This window comes from Zootoca vivipara, chromosome 1, assembly GCF_965207765.1.
Source record: "Zootoca vivipara chromosome 1, rZooViv2.hap1.1, whole genome shotgun sequence".
Lineage (NCBI taxonomy): Eukaryota > Metazoa > Chordata > Lepidosauria > Squamata > Lacertidae > Zootoca > Zootoca vivipara.
The window spans coordinates 104,592,287-104,611,163 of NC_142582.1; the positions used below are offsets into that span (position 1 = coordinate 104,592,287).

Here is an 18,877-nt window from a genome sequence, read left to right on the forward strand (position 1 = left end):
TGAGGCGCGCGTAGGAAGGAGCCTGGGGCGCTCCGGATGATGCTAGGCTTAAGCAACCAAAATTTCAGAGCCTTGGCCATGCTGACTGGGGCTGGCGGGAGTCCAGCCACATGGGGGGGGGCACAAGTCTCCCATTCCTTAGGGCAGGCACCCCCAAACCTGGCCCTCCAGCTGTTTTAGGACTACAATTCCCATCATCCCTGACCACTGCTCCTGTTAGCTAGGGATGATGGGAGTTGTTGTCCCAAAACATCTGGAGGGCCGAGTTTGGGGGTGTCTGCCTTAGGGTACAGCATGTTTACTCAGATGTAAGCTCAAATGAACATATTTCCACGACCTACATTCACTGTTGCTTCAGGGTGAGAGCCCGTGAGGTGTTGCGGTTAAGAGTGTGAAATTAGGATGTGTTAGATCAGGGTTCAAATCCATTAAGCTCACCTGGGCCAGTCACTGCCTCTGCTGTGACCTACCTCACAAGGTTGTGGGGATTAAATGAGGATGGAGAGGACAATGTAGAGCTCCTTGGAGGGAAAGGTGGAATATAGATGCAGTAAATTAGGTATATCCCACCTAATTAAAGGGGGTTTAATTTTGAAAATATATGCCTATGAACTGGTTGCATGGCCTAGCTTGATTATCAAGCATCCCTATAGCCAGCTTGTAGGAAGCCGCCCCATGATAATTTTTTTCATAAAGGTAAGATCTTCCCTATTTTGCATGTCTCACTTGCCCAACGTCTCACTTGCCAATGAACCAAAGTACCAAGTGTCCTAAACTGTATTCTTACAAAGGCACAGTGCAATCACTGTTCCAGAGGTTTACTGTAAAGGTACCCCTGACCATTAGGTCCAGTCGTGCCCGACTCTGGGGTCGCAGCGCTCATATTGGCAGAGGGAGCCGGCGAACAGCTTCCAGGTCATGTGGCCAGCATGACAAAGCCGCTTCTGGCAAACCAGAGCAGCACACGGAAACGCTGTTTACCTTCCCGCTGTAGCGGTACCTATTTATCTACTTGCACTTCGACGTGCTTTCGAACTGCTGGGACCGAGCAATGGGAGCTCACCCCATCGCAGGGATTCGAACTGCTGACCTTCTGATCTACATGTATATAAAAAAAGTAGGCATGCCTATGTCCCATTTCAACTCACATTAGTTTCAGAGCGATCTTGTGCATGCACTTGTAAATACTGTAACCCTCTCCCTTTTTCCCCAACTGGGCATACCCCCAGTAAATATGCATAAGATTGCTGCCTTAGTGATAATTTGTGTAAATGCAAGTGAGGTTAAAAAAAGTAATTTCGTACAGCCTACTGCTCTATAGCAGGGATAGGGAACCTGTGGCCCTCCAGATGTTGCAAGACTTGAACTCCCATCAGTTTCAGACAGCATAGGCAATAGCTAAGGATGATGGGTGTTGCAGCACAAATCTGGAGGGCTGCGGGTTCCCCATCTTTGCCTACAGTATGTCTGTCTGTCTGTCTGTCTGTCTGTCTGTCTGTCTGTCTGTCTGTCTGTCTGTCTCTCTCTCTCTCTCTCATATTTCCAGTAATAATCAGTAGTTGGTCCTTATTGTGCCGAGTAAGGGCTTGTCCACACTTCTGCTTGCCCCACGATTAGAAAGCCTGGGTCCATAAGGTTTTGTACTTGTCCCACACTTCCTAGGCACAGGTCCAAGCAGGGTTTTTTCTGTTTGTCCCTCCACTTCCCCTGGGAGACCCCACCGTTTACCACTGAATCAGAACAAAGATCAATGTGCAGAAAAACTGATCGACATTTGTTCCGATTCAGCAGTATCAGCAGGAAACAGTGGGCTTTCCTGGGGGAAAGAGGCAAGGGAAGCAGAAGTGTGGACGAGCCCTGACTCTCTCTCTCAAGCCAGTTGTCACCATGATAATCTGCCAGTGAATTGTGAACTCACCCATACCACTCTCAGCAACTGCACCCTCAACTCTTCTGTTATTCCTTTTCCATCTTCAGAACATGCCTTGAGCTCCCTCTATGTAGGTGAAAGGGATGCGCTGGACAAGCAAACTGAGGTAAAGTTTAAATTTTGCTGCTACTAGATTCTCTTTTTTTGGTGATCTGACATTGGACAGGAGAGACATTTCAAGGGAGCTGGTTATCAGTTTTGTGATAAAGACAAGGCAGAAAGCTGTTGCTCTGTCCAAACAAGGGAGTGTTTCTAACCTTGAAAACTGGGCTAAAGGGTTTCCAGAAGCAACAGTCTTCAAATGACATATGGCATAGTTTCCTTAACTTCAGCTGAGATGCCGGTACATAAAGTCTTAATGGTTTAAGACTGAGTCAACGGAAGTGAGGTTAACCAATGCATTGCAGTGGAGGTGGCTGCTCTAGCCTGAGCACTACGGTATGTGGCCCAAACCCAGTAGTAGTAGTTCAGGATGGACCGGAACTGAAATCACATCACTCATAAACAGCTGTGTACTGCTATGGGTAATGGCGATGGCAACTTAGTAGCCATATAGCCTTTTACTATGGGTTTCCTTTAGTTGAGCGACAGGTCACCAGCTCTAAAGCTGTCCGTTTCTGTCTTTATAACTAGGAAATTCTCTCTAGCCCCCACTTACCCTTACATCTTTGAAAGATGTTTGCTCTGGCTTTGGTGGCTCTGATGGGCTTGGAAGGTTCAGCGAATGCTAGTCATGGGGAGTATTGCTATTTCCAGTGAAGTGGCATAACATGGCACAACTGTGGCCTGTATGTGCATTATTATTATTATTTAATAAATTCATTAAACACTTGTTTCTTGCTGCAAGCAACTCAAAGCATCTTTACAGAAACAGAACAACAAACAAACAAACAAACAAAAACAACTCATATATTCAATTAAAACCATGGGGGGGGGGACATTAAAAACATCCCCCATTACTCCCTCTTCCAGGCCATACCGTAATTTGGAATGAAGACAATACAGCAGGTGAATCAGGTAGGGGAACAGGTTCAGACTTTGTTTGGATTCAAGCAACCTAGTTATGCACAGTGTTGCCATTAAGTCTGCTGCTAGGTTTTACGTTGTGATTTTAAATGTGCATTTTTACCGGCTTTTTTTTTTAATGGGGATGTATTGCTGTTATTTTAAATTCTGTGACCCACCCTGGTATCTTTTGGTGTAGGGCAGGCAAAATATATTCTTAAATAAATATGGCAGGACAGGGGCTTACGGAGAACATGCTTTCATCATGGTGATCTAAACCAACTATATTTCCACTGGGGTTGAAATTGCTTTATGGGGTATTTCTCACACATTAGCTCAGCCTCAGCCTTCACCAACCTGGTGCCCTCCAGATGTTTTTGATATCAACTCCCATCAGTCCTAGCGAGCACAGCTATGTAGCCCAAAACACTGGAAGGCACCAGAATGGTGTAGTCTGCATTGGCTCAGAGGAACTGAGAGTTTGTTTCTGCTCCCTCATTGCTCCATAAGGTGTAACTTGGGTCAGCTGCTATGTGTTGTGCAACATTATGTTTCTCAACTGGCTGAGAACTTTTCAATTTCTTGGCCTTCTGCCCATTTAGGAGAAGCAGGAGTAGGTGTGGGTGCCATTGAGGAATTTATGAACAGGGTAGAGGCGGCAGATACCTTCCTCCCCACTCCCCCCATCTCTTCTTTTTCACACTTTTTGCTAGGTACACATTATTGAGTGGATATAATGAATCACTGCCAAAATGAATTTGTCTGCATTGTGGGACTGCTGCAAGGCTCCCCACCCAAGATCCATTTGGTTCCTGGTGCTTTCCAGCAACTCCCCTTAGCCCTGAAGCAGCCATGCCAAAGCAGGAAAGGCAGTGTTTGAGTATGAGGCTCTTAATCTCAGGGTCGTGGGTTCGAGCCCCATGCTGGGCAAAGAGATTCCTGCATTGCAGTGGGTTGGGTTAATGATCCTTGTGGTCCCTTCCAACTCTACAAATCCTATAATTCAACATTCACCTGGGAAAGTTTCAGTGGGGCTTCCTCCCAAACAGGTGTGCTTGAAAGTAACACCTGTTGCTGGAAGCAGAGGCTTTCCTCGTCGACGGGGGGGGGGCTCCAGGGTGTGGTTGGACTCCAACTCCCATCAGCCCCCACGAGCAAAGCCGATTGGCAGGGATGATGGGAGCTGGAGTCCTGGCTCCTGGAGGAACTCAGGTTCCCTGTTGTAAGCCCGGCAAGGTTACAGGGGCTGCCAGGGCCGAGCGAATGTAGGGTTCCTTGGCTGTGCGCCCGGCTCTCTTGCAGCAGGCTCGAGGCTTTCGTGGCGGCGGCTGGAGGCGCTCTGCCGCTTGGCGCCCCTTCTCTCTCGGCGAGGCGCCAGCCAGGCAGCGGGCCAGGCGAAGGCGGCGCGCGATGCGGGCCCGTCCCCGTCAGGTGACCGCTCCTGGGCGGGCCCGGCCTGGGCTGCCTCTCATGTGACGCCGCCGCAGAGGCGCAGGCTCGCACTTCAGCCTCCGCTCCACAGCCGGCCGGGAGAAGTTTCTTGGGGGCGGCGCGAGAGCAGACGGGACGAGACGAGACGATGCTGGCGACGACGTTGCTCCTGCTGCTGGCCGCCGGCTCCGCGGTGCTGGCCGAGCCCCTCAAGTTCGTGGACTGCGGTGAGTCGCCCTTCCCCCGCCAAGGCGCTCTTGCCTTCCTTCCTGCCCCCCTTTTAAAACGCGGCGTCTAACACCAAGTTCAGACCTTTCTCCGATTGTGTTCGGTAGTGACCTGACCACTCGGGGCGGCACTTCCTGCTTTGCAAAACATGCGCGCAGTCTTTCTAACGGACAGCCCTTCCGCAGCCTGGGACTCTCCAGAGAGGCGAGTTCCCCTCCGACGGGTCACACGCTGCTGCTGCTTTTGCATTGCATTCTCTGCCCGCCAAGGCGTGGGGAAGGTAGAGAGGTGGGTGTTGGTAGGACGTCCTCCTTCTCTCAGGTTAGACAGCTGTCACCAAGGAGCAGCGTTGCCATGTTCAGGAGGGCGGAAGTCTGGCAGCGCACTGTCTCGCCAGGGTGATACATGCGCTGCTTTTCTCCTGCTTGGACTACTGCAATGCGCTCTACATGGGACTACCTTTGAAGGTGAATCGGAAACGACAACTAATCCAGAATGCAGCAGCTAGACTGGTGACTGGGAGTGGCCGCCAAGACCACATAACACTGGTCCTGAAAGACTTACGTTGGCTACTGGTACATTTCCGAGTGCAGTTCAAAGTGTTGGTGCTGACCTTTAAAGCCCTAAACAGCCTTAGACATATATACCTAAAGGAGCGTCTCCACCCACATTGTTCAGCCCGGACAGAGGTCCACCTCCGCAGGCCTTTCTGATGGTTTCCTCACTGCGAGAAGTTACAGGGAACCAGGCAGAGGGCCTTCTTGGTAGTGGCACCCTCTCATCAGATGTCAAGGAAATAATTTTCTGACTTTAAGAAATCTGAAGTCAGCCTTGTACCAGGAAGTTTTTAATGTTTGATGTTTTATTATGTTTTTATATGTGTTGGGAGCTGCCTAGAGTGGCTGGGGCAACCCACCAGATGGGTAGGGTATCATTATAATTAGTAGTAGTAGTAATCAGGGAGCTTAGTCTAGAGAAAAAGGATGCTCTGTCAGAGGTAAACTTATCTCTCCCAACAGGTTTATATATCTGCTGCTGCTGCATTTTCCTCCTCCTACAACAGGAGCCCATCCCACACATTGCCTACTCTTTCCCTTCTTCCAGAAGACAATTTCATAGGTGGTGCTGAGGGCTCCTTTGAGTCTGGAATGTTCCGCTTGTGATCATGTTTTCCTGCATAACAATCAACCCAGCCTACACATTGCTTTGGTCACACAGACTGCTTGAAACAGTCTGTATACCATGGCTTGTTGTGCCTGCTACAGGATCAGCTGCTCCAAGCCAGTGCCAGCTTCTGGAAGGTATGGAGAGAGGAGGGAATGACATATGTCGGAAGGCTAGCCAGTGTCACATGGAAGCTGAGTGGCATAGGCAGTTCCTTGTTTGAGGGCAAATAAAAATCCAGCTAGCAACCACCAGTTCCGGTTTGGCCCTCAGGAAATTTAGATGTGAAGGCTAGAACTGGGTTGCCCTCACTCTTCTGTAACAGGTGTGGCAAACCTTTAGCCCTCCAGGTGGTGAACTACAACTCCCATGTTTGCTGGAGCTGATGTGAGTTGTAGTTCAGCAACATCTGGAGGGCCGACGGTCCTATAGTGTGTGTGGATTGATATGGAAGAGATGAAAGCAGGGACAGGTGGTGGCCTAGGCTTTCCTCCATTAAATTACTTCTCCCCAGATGGTTTGCTCTGAGTGTTCTCAGTCAGAGTTAACATCTGCTGGGTGCTAAACAGCTGGGGAGAAGTCCTTTCAATGAGGAAAGTAGGAAGTTCAGGTCCCTTCCCCAATGAGTCCACAGCGCACTATTAATATTCCTCTCACTTCCCCACTTTGTAAGGAAACAGCAGGAGTTGGGGTGTGCCATCATATCTAGTTACAGCTTTAGACCACTGGTCAGCAACTAGTTTTGCTAGAGGCTGCTTTGATAAGGCACTGTGGAGTGGTAGGCCGGGGAACATCACCTGGCAACATGACGTGCCTTGTACTGAGATAGAGCATCGGTCCGTCTCTCTCAGTATTGTTTTACACTGACTGATAGCAACTGTCCAGGATTTCAGACAAGAGTCTTTTCTCAGCCTTACCTGAGTATGCAGGAGATCAAGCCTGGTAAGAGCAGTAGCAGATGCTTTTGCCACTGAACTATGGCCCTTCCCTCAACATGGCCCAGCAGTTACTCCTGTTGCTGCTCTCTCCACATCCTTCAGCAGCTGGCAGCGGCTTGGGGCTTGGGTAGCAAGCCCAAGAAGCCATGGCACAGAGGTTGATGGCTGGGCTAAAGAGACACTTCTGCTTACGCAGAAGCTTTATGGTCCTATTGAGGTTTGAAGGGGAACCACTTTGATGCTCTTAATACAAAACTGGCAGCGTGGGAAGCAATAACGGAGCAAGAAGCCACGCAAACCTTGTGTGGCTGCCAGTGCAGCCGTTCGGAGCTCTGCAAGGGTGCCTGGTGGCTTAGGAGTGACCCCAGATAAGTTCGTCAGATACCTACCCCATAGACAAGCCCTAATTGGGAGGTAAAGTATGTAGGTGTATAGAGCAATTCAGTTCCCTTTGTGATGGACTGTATGGGGTTTGAACCGAGTGGGGGTAGAACTGCTGAGCTGGCCTCTCCCCCTCCACCTGTTGAATGTGAGTTCTGAGGATGTGGGAAGGTGGGGCAGGGCTGAGCCATCCTGGGGTCTTCTGGATCCTGAGCTGGTCTTGCTGTCATCTGATGAGGGGCATGGGGCTTGATCCAGACCTGATCGTCCTGCTCTCCCCACCACTACCCTCTTATGTGGCTGCCATGATGGCTCCACTTCTCCACGAAACCCCGCTAGTGGTGAGTGGGATTAGACATGCCACCTTATCCAGGCATAAAACTTTGGCCACAGGTGTGCCTAAAATAATATAATGCAAATTCATGTGTGTTCACTGATTGAGAGCTGGAGCCTCCAACATCATACAGCAGATTGGCTCAGTTCATGTCTTTCATACTTTTTTCTTTTTAAAAAATAAAACTTTAAAACAACATAGGTGTTAATTGGATTTTGTTCTATATTCATTTTACTACTGTTGCCCAATCTTACTGTATCTCAAATTGGTCTGACCTGATACCTTCTAGGAAACATGAATCGTTAACAGTATCGGATGGCCTACTAGAATGTATCTTAAATGTATCGGAAGAAAGTGGGTTTCCTCTACTGCTGGGAAAAGCAATTGGAATGCAATTTGATATTGCCCAGTTTTACAGCATTGCCATGTTTTATTGCAGGATCAATATATAGGGCAGGGTGCACCTAAGAAGCCCTGTCAGTGGAAGCCCTGTGCATGCACTTCTGCCTGCGCATTGGTGCGCAACCCCTGAAATTGGCTTTTGCGGATGGTGTTGGGAGAATCCCCCAGAATAGCACACTTTGTACCTAATACCACAGGAAATTATATATGGGACTTTCCAATGTCCAAGTGGCTACTTTCTTTTTCTGTTGGTTTCAGAGTTTATTTGAACAGTGCAACCATGTGCACAGGTTCCTGGGGTTAGGGAGCATTGGACTCAATGAGGTTAATTTATGAGTTAACATGTATAGGATGGGACTATAAGGCTTCTGTCTAAAATGCACTTAACGGGCCATAAGTCCAACTGAACTGTGTGCGGTTTACTTGTGAGCAGACATACTGTTATTGTAACTATTCTATATTGCCCCATTCTTGGACAGGCAGGCTTTTCAGTTCATTGGCAATTTAAACTCAGATTCAGCAGTTTTATGAGACCACAACATCCTTCCACAGCTGCATGTGTATCTGAGCAAACTACGTGAAACTGTTATGAAAGTCTGATGTGTTGCAAGTCATGTGAGGATAGAAGTCATTTTTCCAGGGCTGATTCACACTTAAATGCTTTTTATGAGTATGCTGGTCTTGTCAGTACTAACCACTGTGCAGAAGGGAGACACACTCACTGGTATTTATTCCATTTCATTCCTGAGTGTAAGTGTTTATGGGCTCTTGTATGATACGCCAAACCTGGACCCATGATAGCAATGCATAGTGTTGTATCCAAGATTACCATCCTGTATTGCGAGGACATTGAACTGATGACTGTGTTTCCCTCACAGGTTCCAAAGATGGAAGCATTGTGGAGGTCAATGTGAGTCCTTGCCCTGAACAACCTTGTGTTCTCCACAAAGGAGAGGCTTACAGTGTCAATGTCACGTTTTCTAGCAGTAAGTATAGCCTGCTGATCTCTAGCTTCCTTGAGGCAGTGATAATGATGGCAGGGGTGGGGCATCTCTGGCCTGCAGGCCAAATTTGGCTTGAGTCCCAGTTTGGTCCGCAAGGCTGTTCTCTCCACATCACTCCCACTTTTTTCTGCCCCACATGTCAGCTGTGGAGCAGGTAGAGGCACAATTGGATCAGTAACTTCTTTGCACAGCTGATCCCTGCAGAAAGAGGGTTGAAGGCCCAATGGGCAGTGACTTAGAATCATAGAGTTGGAAGAGACCACAAGGGCCATCCAGTCCAACCCCCTGCCAAGCAGGAAACACCATCAAAGCATTCCTGACAGATGGCTGTCAAGCCTCCGCTTAAAGACCTCCAAAGGAGGAGACTTCACCACACTCCTTGGCAGCAAATTCCACTGTCGAACAGCTCTTACTGTCAGGAAGTTCTTCCTAATGTTTAGGTGGAATCTTCTTTCTTGTAGTTTGAATCCATTGCTCTGTGTCCGCTTCTCTGGAGCAGCAGAAAACAACCTTTCTCCCTCCTCTATATGACATCCTTTTATATATTTGAAAATGGCTATCATATCGCCCCTTAACCTTCTCTTCTCCAGGCTAAACATACCCAGCTCCCTAAGCCGTTCCTCATAAGGCATCGTTTCCAGGCCTTTGACCATTTTGGTTGCCCTCCTCTGGACTTGAGGCCTGCAGGATTGGCCGTGTGATTCCTGATACTTCCCAGTCACTAAGCATGGGGTTGGTAAATGCCAAGCTGGGTCAGGTGCTTGTGAAGTGATGCGCAAAGGGCTTTGATGGATGGTTGGAACAGCCCACATGCCAATCATCTGATATCACTTTGTTGACAGCTGGGTTGCCCTGCCTGCTGTCAGAGTTGGCCCACAGGGTTAGGATCTGATAATGATCTGGTGTGCCAAGTCAAAACAGTTCCCCAGTCCTGATCTATGGGACTGAAACCTTTTAAGAGTATTGTGTTCAGCATTCAAAATGAGGATGCTTCTGCTGTTTGGAGTGTCTCACATGGAAAACATTTCAGTGCAGGAAAAAAACTACATGTATATCTTGGTATGGGATAATTGCAGGGGACTCCTGCTTGCTGCCTGTACACATTTGGAAAATTTTAATTGGCTATGGCTTTTCAGCACATATACATGCTGCAAAAGAGAAATATATATGGATAATTGCATGCGCTTAGTCTTCATGCCTTTTTTTTCTATTCATGGAAGTGTTTTGTATAATCTGAGAGGGTATAATCTTAGCAGGTGAGGGTAGCATCTTGTATGAGAGGGTATAATCTGAGAGGGTATAATCTTAGCAGGTGAGGGTAGCATCTTAATCTTGTATAATCTTAGCAGGTGAGGGTAGCATCTTGACCCCCTCTCCCCACTTGCAATGCAGCAATCAGGGGAATGTCACAGGGCAGTTGAAGAACGTCTGTAACACGCTTTAGTTTTGACATGAAACAGTGAGAGCACTTCTGTTTGTTGTATGCCGTCTTGGGAACCACCATTCTCAGCCCCAGTATAAAGCTCCCTACTTGGTTCCTGTTTTCTCAATCTGTTTCTTCTCGTGCAGAGACTGTGAGCAACGGCAGCCAAGCTAAAGTATATGGAGAAATGCTTCACATGGACATCCCCTTCCCACTTGATCAGCCTGATGGATGCAAGAGTGGAATCATTTGCCCTATCCAGAAGGATCACTCCTACAACTACCTGAACAAACTACCAGTAAAGAGCGAGTATCCATCTGTGAGTGTCTCACCAGGCTGATCCCAATACAGTCATACCTCATGTTGCGTCCGCTGCGGGTTGCGTTTTTTCACGATATGAACACAGCGGACCCGGAAATGTTTACTTCTGTGCGCTTTGTGCATGCACAGAAGCACTCTATTGTGCAAAAGTGCCACTCGGGCTGCAGACTTTTCGGGGTGCAAATGGCACCCTGGAATGGATTGTGTCCACAACCCGAGGTACCACTGTACTTACAACTGCCTTTCATATCCCTTTAACATGTTAATGATATAAGGTGCTCACAGGAGGTGATGGAGCAACTCAGATCATCATCATCATCTGGCTGCCCCTCGCCAAATCAGAGAGATGGCAGGATAGCAAGGGGCTAAGGAGGATGTTCACACAAGGCAATAAGCCCAAGTATGGTTTGCCATAATGGAAAGTTCCCCCATGGGGGCGGGAACCCTTTTCATCCATACAGAAAATTAGCACATCAGGGGAAAGGCTCTACTAGAACCCTTTCCCTTACTATCTAGCTTTCTGTGTGCAGGGAAATGCTTTTGTATGAAGAAATGTTCAGTCACATGTCTGGGCCCTACCTGCAGCAATCTCTTTATTAATGGGCATAGTGTCCTGATTGTGTGTTGGGGGTCCTATGGAAGAAAATGTACAGTATGTATTCTATAGCAGTAAAATTTATTCTCTGGGTAGGGTTCCCAGATTCCAGCATAGATGAGGAAAGGGTTTGAACCCATCTTAATCTGAGAGCATCATTTTTAATATCATGCCTCCTAAAATAAATCTGAATACCAACCCCTTCTCACTTCTTTTCTCTGTTTTCCCCCCGCAGATAAAACTTGTTGTCAAGTGGGAGCTGGTTGATGACGACGGACAGTTGATGTTCTGTTGGAAGATTCCAGTCCAGATCTCCAGCTAAGGAAACCCAGCTTAGATCCTTAGGGCTTCATGGGGGAGGGAAAAGAGAGAATTCGGTATAGAGAGGAAACAAATGCTTTGCTACACAAGGCATTTATTCTTTCAGTTCCTGTAGCATCTGTGCAACAATTACTCCTCTTCCCTCAGAGCCAATTTCTGGATGCAGCAGGAGGTCAGTGGTCAGAATGAATCTATCCAAGAGAGACTGGGGCTTAAAGAAGTTTTGCTGTAGCTCATGGCAAAGGTTCTTGTAACCATTGGTGGAAAAGATCTGTGGTGGATCCTAACTGCTTAAAATAGAATGTGCATCATGAGAAAGACTTTCTGAAACAAAAGCGGGTCAGCAAACATCAAGATTATTGCTGTTTGCCAATACTTCAGTGCCTCTCCTGGTCAGAAGCTGGCTGCAGGCTTCCATCTGCTTCCCACCCACCTCACAAGTTCCCTGCCCCTTTCCCGAAACTTCCCTTGGATCTGCATTTATCGTCTGGAGCCAGAAGATTGAGCAGCCACCACCCGTGGCTACTTGCTGCAGAAAAGGAAAACTTTCCTTTCAATAGATGCCAAACCAAATGGCATTTGGTCTCTGTGTAGAGATCATTTGTATTAACCATTTTGCACATCTTGTAACTCGCCTAGAGTTGCTGGGGGAGATGCTCTCCAAACCCAGCCTCTTTTTATAACTTTCTTTTAATAAACCCTTATAATGAAAATGTCTGCCTGTCTTGTTTAGGGGATGGTGATGCGTTTTCTGAATGGGAGCCAATTATGTCCTGGCATTGCACACCTGTCATTTTAAAGTTACATGAGCTGGGTTTAACTTGGTTAACTGAAAGTGATACACGCTTACTCAGAGGAAGGCAATAAGATCAGTGGAGCTTACTCTCACAGTAAGATTACATCCTAGCATTTTGCTCTCTACTGGGTGAATTAAATGCTGGAAGAATCTGCAGAGTTCTCCCTCTCGTGCAGTTAGTTTTTGTTTAGCTCTCTTCCTGGCCTTAATCACATGCTACTGAGAGAATGACTTGTGTCATTTCAAGGACATTGCATATAGAGACTTCCCAGGTCTGCAAACAGTGTGGTTGGAAGGGGATGCTCCTGTCAATAATTCGGCCGTCCCGGGGGGCCAGTTGTCAGACTGGTCCCACAGGCCAGATATGCGATTGCTCTCACAAACGTGATGAACAACACACAAGTCAGTAAACAAGGCTAAACTGCTTTATTTACATATAAACAAACTGGGAGCTCTACATCATGGCTCCCTCTCTCTGGCATCACAGCCAGTAAAGAGAAAGAACAAAGGAACAACAGTCCCACGTAAGCATCCTGTCTACGTCACTTCCACTCTGTGGGAATGAAAACACATACAGTCATATGATGCACAATAACCCTATGACTGCAGACGGGGAATGAATCTCCTAACAGCTCCCAGTCAGTGCCTGTTTGCGCTGCACTGAGTGCAGTATGATTTTAAAGTGTCTTTTATTGACTTTTTTGTTTGCATAGAAATCCAATTGTAACACAGTAAAATATAAAAGCAATAAAAATGCAATTAAAAATCAGTATTAATATTTAATGCGATGGATGTGCCTCCTGTGAATGGCCTGCTCGCTTCGTATCTAGGAATGACAGAGCAGCTGTCCCAGCCCTTTTCAGCCATGCCTGCGGACGACCTTAAAAAACACCCTGTGGGGCCATATACCACTGTTTGGGAATGCCTGGCCTAAAATTCACAGTTTACAAACCAGCTCTTCTCTTTTACCCTACCCACTTGGCTTCTGGCTAACTCTTTGCAGCGGCTTCCGGTGCCAAGCTTGGGAAAGGATAAGGCAGAAACATTCATGACCAGCTCCAGCCTAAAAGCTGTAAGGCACAATATAAAAACCATTTATTTTAACATCGTGTTGAATTTTTCCCAACAGAAAAGCACCACAAAGAAAACTTCTCAGAACTAAAGAGCTGTAGTCATCCCGTCCCCCCGAGCCAATACTCCAGCAGCCATAGGAAGTGCGGGGGGGGGTGCCCATGGTTTGGATGAACCAAGAGAGGCGGCATCCAATCTGTGCCAGACTATATAAATAGAATCCATACACGTTGAACATGACCACCCCTTTTCCTGGCTCAGGTACAAAAGACTGTGTACCTTTCCTTGCTAGTGAGGGGGGCTTTGGGACAGGGTTAGACAGACCTGGACAGGAGAAGCTGCAATGTTTGTGACACCTGTGGACTGAAGAATGTTAATCATTCCCTGTGAGAAATCTACAGAGTCCAAGCAGTACCTGTGTTGTTGGGGGATGCCGCCCATTTAGCACACAGAGCTGGAAGAGTCCTGCACCTTACTGTCCTTTTGCCAACTGTGACAGAGTGACTTGGGAACCCCACAGCAACTAGTATGAGTAAACATGCATTGGAGTGGTTTTGCAGTGAGTTAAAAGTGTGATATGAACCCATGGAGGGGTGAGAGGGAAATGAATACTTGTCATATGGTGAGGCCCTGTGAGAGTGATTCCCATGGCATGAAATTCTGCAGCTTCATGATATGAACTGGAGGGCAAAATAGGTGAATGGGAATGAACATACTCGTGACCCACACAATGCAAGTTAGTATTTGGAGATCAAGGACGTTGATAAAAATGAGGATGACAACCTATATAACAGGACACGATGAAGCGACTAGGACCTGAGTGTTTTCACCACAGTTGAAGCAGGAGGCTTGGGCTGAGCGGGCCAGCAAGAGAGACGGAGGAACTCTGGAGCTTCTCACTGGCCTTTGTCCCTGTGAGTTGAGCCCAATGAGGTTTTTGTCCTTTGGGAACAAACAATCGACGGGTTTTTAAAGCTGTTTCTTTTCCGGCTGAGCAGACCTACAGTTCTCAAAGCAAATGTCCGTAGGGGTTCCATGGCTGCTTTTTGGGTCACGCGGCCTCTGCATTCTGAGCTGTCCCTGGCACGCAGCGGTGGGGCTCAGCTAAAGCTACGTAACCAGGCAAGCAGTTGCAGCGGTAGGAGCCTTCTGTGTTCTCGCAAGTGCTACCTTCACACAGGTTCATAGAGGCATTTGCTTCCCCGCACTCATTAACATCTGGTGGGGGAGAGAAAAACAATGCATCCATTAGGCCCAGCAATGCAGACATTCTCTCCTATTCCCTTTTGGTAGAATTCACAACAAGACAAGGCTTAAACGATATATTGAGTGCATATAAAAACACACACATTTGAGCCCAGATTCTGTTCTACACATGTATTATTTGCATACAGGCATGGCTTCCTTTTGGGCCAGAGGGAGCTGGGGGGGGGCAAATGCTGTGGGTGCAAGAGCCAATGGATAAAAAACATTAAAAGCCGGAGTGGGCAATCTGTGGCCCTCCAGATGTTGGGCAGACCCCAACTCCCACAAAGGACAGCCAGCATGGCCAATGATGATCAGAGATGTGGCCTTCCAGATGTAGCTGAACTACGATTCCCATTATACCTGACCTTTGACAATGCTGGCTGTGGCTGATGGTAGCAAACGCCATGGTTCAGTGTTTTGTATGTGTACTAGCAGATTCTTATTCAAATCTATAAAAAAACAAGGGTATCTGGGCTGGTGCCTAAAGGGGCAAAACACACCAAAGTCCATAATTGGACAACATCTTTATTAGGACAAAGCCAAAGTCTCAAAGATGTGGCATGTTTCAAATTATCCAGAATTCTTCATCAGGCAAGATGGTACACCAGTTTGAGTGTGGTTGGATGGGGAAAAACAATAAGTTTTTTTGTAAGTTGCTTTGGGTTGCCTTGGGCAAATAAAGCGACCAACAAAAGAAATAGATAAATGGTTGGATGTTATAGTTATGAAGTCTTCTTATAGGTGCTAAGGTAATAATCAGGTTGAAGAAGAAAAAATTGCTGCTACCCCCATTTCTCTGAGAAAACAAAGCCCAGCTTGTAAGCCAGTTCTGCCCCACACCTTAAACAAAACCAGAAGTTCCTGGGCAGGCAGGCTTTGCCCAAATGACTCATGTTTCTCTTTACTTCTGCTCTCCACTTGCCCAAGAACCTAGGGTTTCATTTAAGGAGATTCCTCAAACTCAAAGGTTTGTCAACTTACCCACACAGGCCATGAGTATCAAGTCTAACTGGAAGCCATCAAAGCAGTCGCAGGTGTAGCCCTCCTGCACTCGCACACAGCGCCCATTCTCGCAACCATTCAGGATCCCACACTCCTCAGCTCTCAACCCTTCAAAGCTGCTGTAGCGTTGTCCTGAAGACACAAGGGAACAATAAGCCAGTATAGAGAGGGACTCTCAGTGTCTACCCAGAAGAAAGAGCATCAAGGGACACACACACACATGGTCAATGTATTAAAGACAAATGTGGGCCAGATAAAAGATGTTGTGGCTTGTGTATCTTTGCTCTAGCCTATTTCCTTCCCCATTAACCCCACTTTTAACTATAAATGAAATAAAACTTTCCACTTCGTTTTAAACATTCGACTCCAACTAAACACCAGGAAGAACTTTCTGACAGTTTCCACAGTCAGAACTTTCCTCTGTTTGATAGTGGAATGAACTCCATTGGGAGGTGGTGGACTCTCCTTCTTTGGAGGTTTTTAAGCAGAAGTTGGGTGGTCATCTGTCATGGATGGTCTAGTTGAGATTCCTGCATTGCAGAGGGTTGGACCAGATGACTCTCAAGGTCTCTTCCAACTCTACCATTCCATGATTCTATGATTCAGTATAATAACAGTATAATAACAAGAACTAACAAAGAAGAAGAGGATTTCCCTCCCTCCTTTTGCCCTCTCTGTCCATCCCGCCTCAACCTAATAACAAGGATCTGTGTGTGGAAGCAGATTTCCCCATTGACACTAGGTATAAATCTGCCATCCAAATGGAGAGTTGAATGTGTTTCCAATTTACAGCTACCGATATGCACACCCATATCTCCTTACTTGGATTAGCACAGCCAGCTCCAGGAAGTTATTACAGGGCCTCTGCTTGAGATGTGAAGTACCTCACATGATCATACACAGGTAGTGGCTCGAATAGGTGTCCCCAGATTTGGCTCTATGGAGCTAACTCCAGCTGAGAGGCTGCTGCAGCAGATATTCAGCCCTCAAGACAATTTTACAGTTGGAAGGCTATGCACCCAGTCCTGGTTTCTCCCTAGGTTTTTTGGGCACCCAGTACATCTGTACATGGGGTGCTCTGCTAATTACAATAGTGATATTTTGTGAATTCCTTGGGTAGAGATTAGCTCAAAGAATCTCCAAGATGAAATTGAGCAAATGTGTGCCTACAGTCTGCTAATGTATCTGTAGCTCATCCCTGGGTATAAGATGGATTTTCTACAACTTTTCTTTCTTTTAGCATTTACCAATTTGGCCAGGCACATAGCGAGGTTGAGTTTGTGCTGGGCGGAGCTGTGCTGCTTGCAGGGATGAATCACCGTCAAATCCATGACTCGGTTCCCTGTTTGAGAGGCTGATGTCAGGTGCTCCATACTCAAGACCCAACTGGTTGTAATAGGGTTCTAAATCTGGCCTGTAGAGTCCATACTGATGGTCTTCCTGAGTTGGCCCATATTCATAGCCAGGCATTTCTCGGAGTTCAGCCTCACTTCTGGCAACATTACACAGCTGGGCAAAATCCTCTGGAGGGAGACACAGAGAAAAGAGGCTGATAAACACACCACCATATCCCACCTGCCCAAGTATTGCAATAATCTCTGGAGGCCTTTCTCCAAGTCCCTCTACCTTTTGAGATGAGTCAAATGGTGACGGAGAACAGGGCACTTTCTGGGGTGGCCCCTTATTTATGGAATGCTCTTCCCAATGAGGTTTGCCCAGCTCTTTGGCTGGCCACTGTGAGAACAGGATGCTGGACTATATGAGTCCTTGGCCTGATGCCTAAGAAGAGCCTCCTGTAATGACATTTTTATTTGCCCAGGCAATTTCAAAATGTTGTGTATTTACATCTGATGATACTGTTTATTTTATACCAAGGCTGTTGCTGCTAAGTGTTATGTTGAGTTTATTGTTACAATTCCTGTGCTAATCACTGTAAGTCACTCTGAAAGTTTTATGACTGAAGAGTGAGTTACGAAGAAGAAGAAGAAGAAGAAGAAGAAGAAGAAGAAGAAGAAGAAGAAGAAGAAGAGTAGAAGAGTAGAAGAGTAGTTTGGATTTGATATCCCACCTTATCACTACCCTAAGGAGTCTCAAAGCGGCTAACAATCTCCTTTCCCTTCCTCCCCCACAACAGACACCCTGTGAGGTGAGTGGGGCTGAGAGACTTCAGGGAAGTGTGACTAGCCCAAGGTAACCCAGCAGCTGCATGTGGAGGAGCAGAGACACGAACCCGGTTCCCCAGATTACGAGTCTACCGCTCTTAACCACTACACCACACTGGCTCTCGCCAGTCTTCGCAATCAACCAAATCAGCATATTCTGGATGCTAGACAGTATACCTGGGTGCCAAGTGCTCTTGTGCTTGGGTCCTGTTTGCGGGTTTCCTACTACCGGTAGCATCTGGTTGGCCACTCTAAGAAGAGGATGCTAAACCAGATGGGCCATTGGTCTGATCCAGCAGGCTCTTCCTATGTTCTTATGCCAGATAGTGCACAAAGGACCACGGATTCATTAGAGTGGGCAGGGGTTGAGGTTAAAGCTTGGACTAGGCAGAAATAGCTGCACCATATGCAAAAAATATTATTTAGTACTTCTTTGATTTATCCATGAAAAGGTCTCGGCCGCCGAGACCACATAACACCAGTCTTGAAAGACCTACATTGGCTCCCAGTACATTTCCGAGCACAATTCAAAGTGTTGGTGCTGACCTTTGAAGCCCTAAATGGCCTCGGTCCAGTATACCCGAAGGAGCATCTCCACCCCCATCATTCTGCCCAGACAGTGAGTTCCAGTGCTGAGGGCCTTCTGGCGGTTCCCTCACTACGAGAAGCCAAGCTACAAGGAACCAGGCAGAGGGCCTTCTCGGTAGTGGCACCCGCCCTGTGGAATGCCCTCCCACCAGATGTCAAAGACAAAAACAACTACCAGACTTTTAGGAAACATCTGAAGGCAGCCCTGTTTAGAGAAGCTTTTAATGTTTAATCGATTATTGCATTTTAATGTTCTGTTCTGTTGGAAGCCGCCCAGAGTGGCTGGGAAAACTCAGCCAGATGGGCGGGGTATAAACAATAAAATAATAATAATAATAATAATAATAATAATAATAATAATTCTCATGGGTCAAAGGAGGAAGCTTCATTTTTTTGGATTGAAAGCTCCTCCTGAGACAACTTTGGTGAAGAAAACAGAGATCCCCATAGATATGGGACAAAGTCATATATGTGAGGTCACAGTGTGTCTTTGATGTGGATTAGCTCAACAGATACTCAGGTGTTATAAGTAG

The 18,877-nt window shown here is 47.0% G+C and overlaps 3 protein-coding genes across 4 annotated transcripts in view; 1 reads left to right on the forward strand and 2 right to left on the reverse strand.

Annotated features, from left to right (window-relative positions):
• The window catches only part of ABCD4 (ATP binding cassette subfamily D member 4), a 352,667-nt gene that overhangs the window by 250,543 nt on the left and 83,247 nt on the right, over positions 1 to 18,877 (reverse strand). The gene's annotated exons all lie outside the window — the stretch shown is intronic.
• Positions 4,451 to 12,190, forward strand: NPC2 (NPC intracellular cholesterol transporter 2). Its single transcript, XM_035108573.3, has 4 exons — positions 4,451 to 4,593; positions 8,692 to 8,799; positions 10,387 to 10,559; positions 11,392 to 12,190. Exons 1-4 carry the CDS (start codon positions 4,515 to 4,517, stop codon positions 11,476 to 11,478), a joined length of 447 nt encoding a protein of 148 aa, XP_034964464.1. The 5' UTR covers positions 4,451 to 4,514; the 3' UTR covers positions 11,479 to 12,190.
• LTBP2 (latent transforming growth factor beta binding protein 2) overlaps positions 12,686 to 18,877 on the reverse strand; it is a 137,836-nt gene continuing 131,644 nt past the window's right edge. Inside the window, exons 32-34 of the mRNA XM_035108559.3 lie at positions 16,842 to 17,117; positions 15,574 to 15,726; positions 12,686 to 14,562 (exon numbers count right to left, since the gene is read on the reverse strand). Coding sequence (XP_034964450.3) covers positions 14,396 to 14,562; positions 15,574 to 15,726; positions 16,842 to 17,117 — 596 coding nt within the window. The 3' untranslated portion in view covers positions 12,686 to 14,395. The remainder of the gene's footprint in view (positions 14,563 to 15,573; positions 15,727 to 16,841; positions 17,118 to 18,877) is intronic.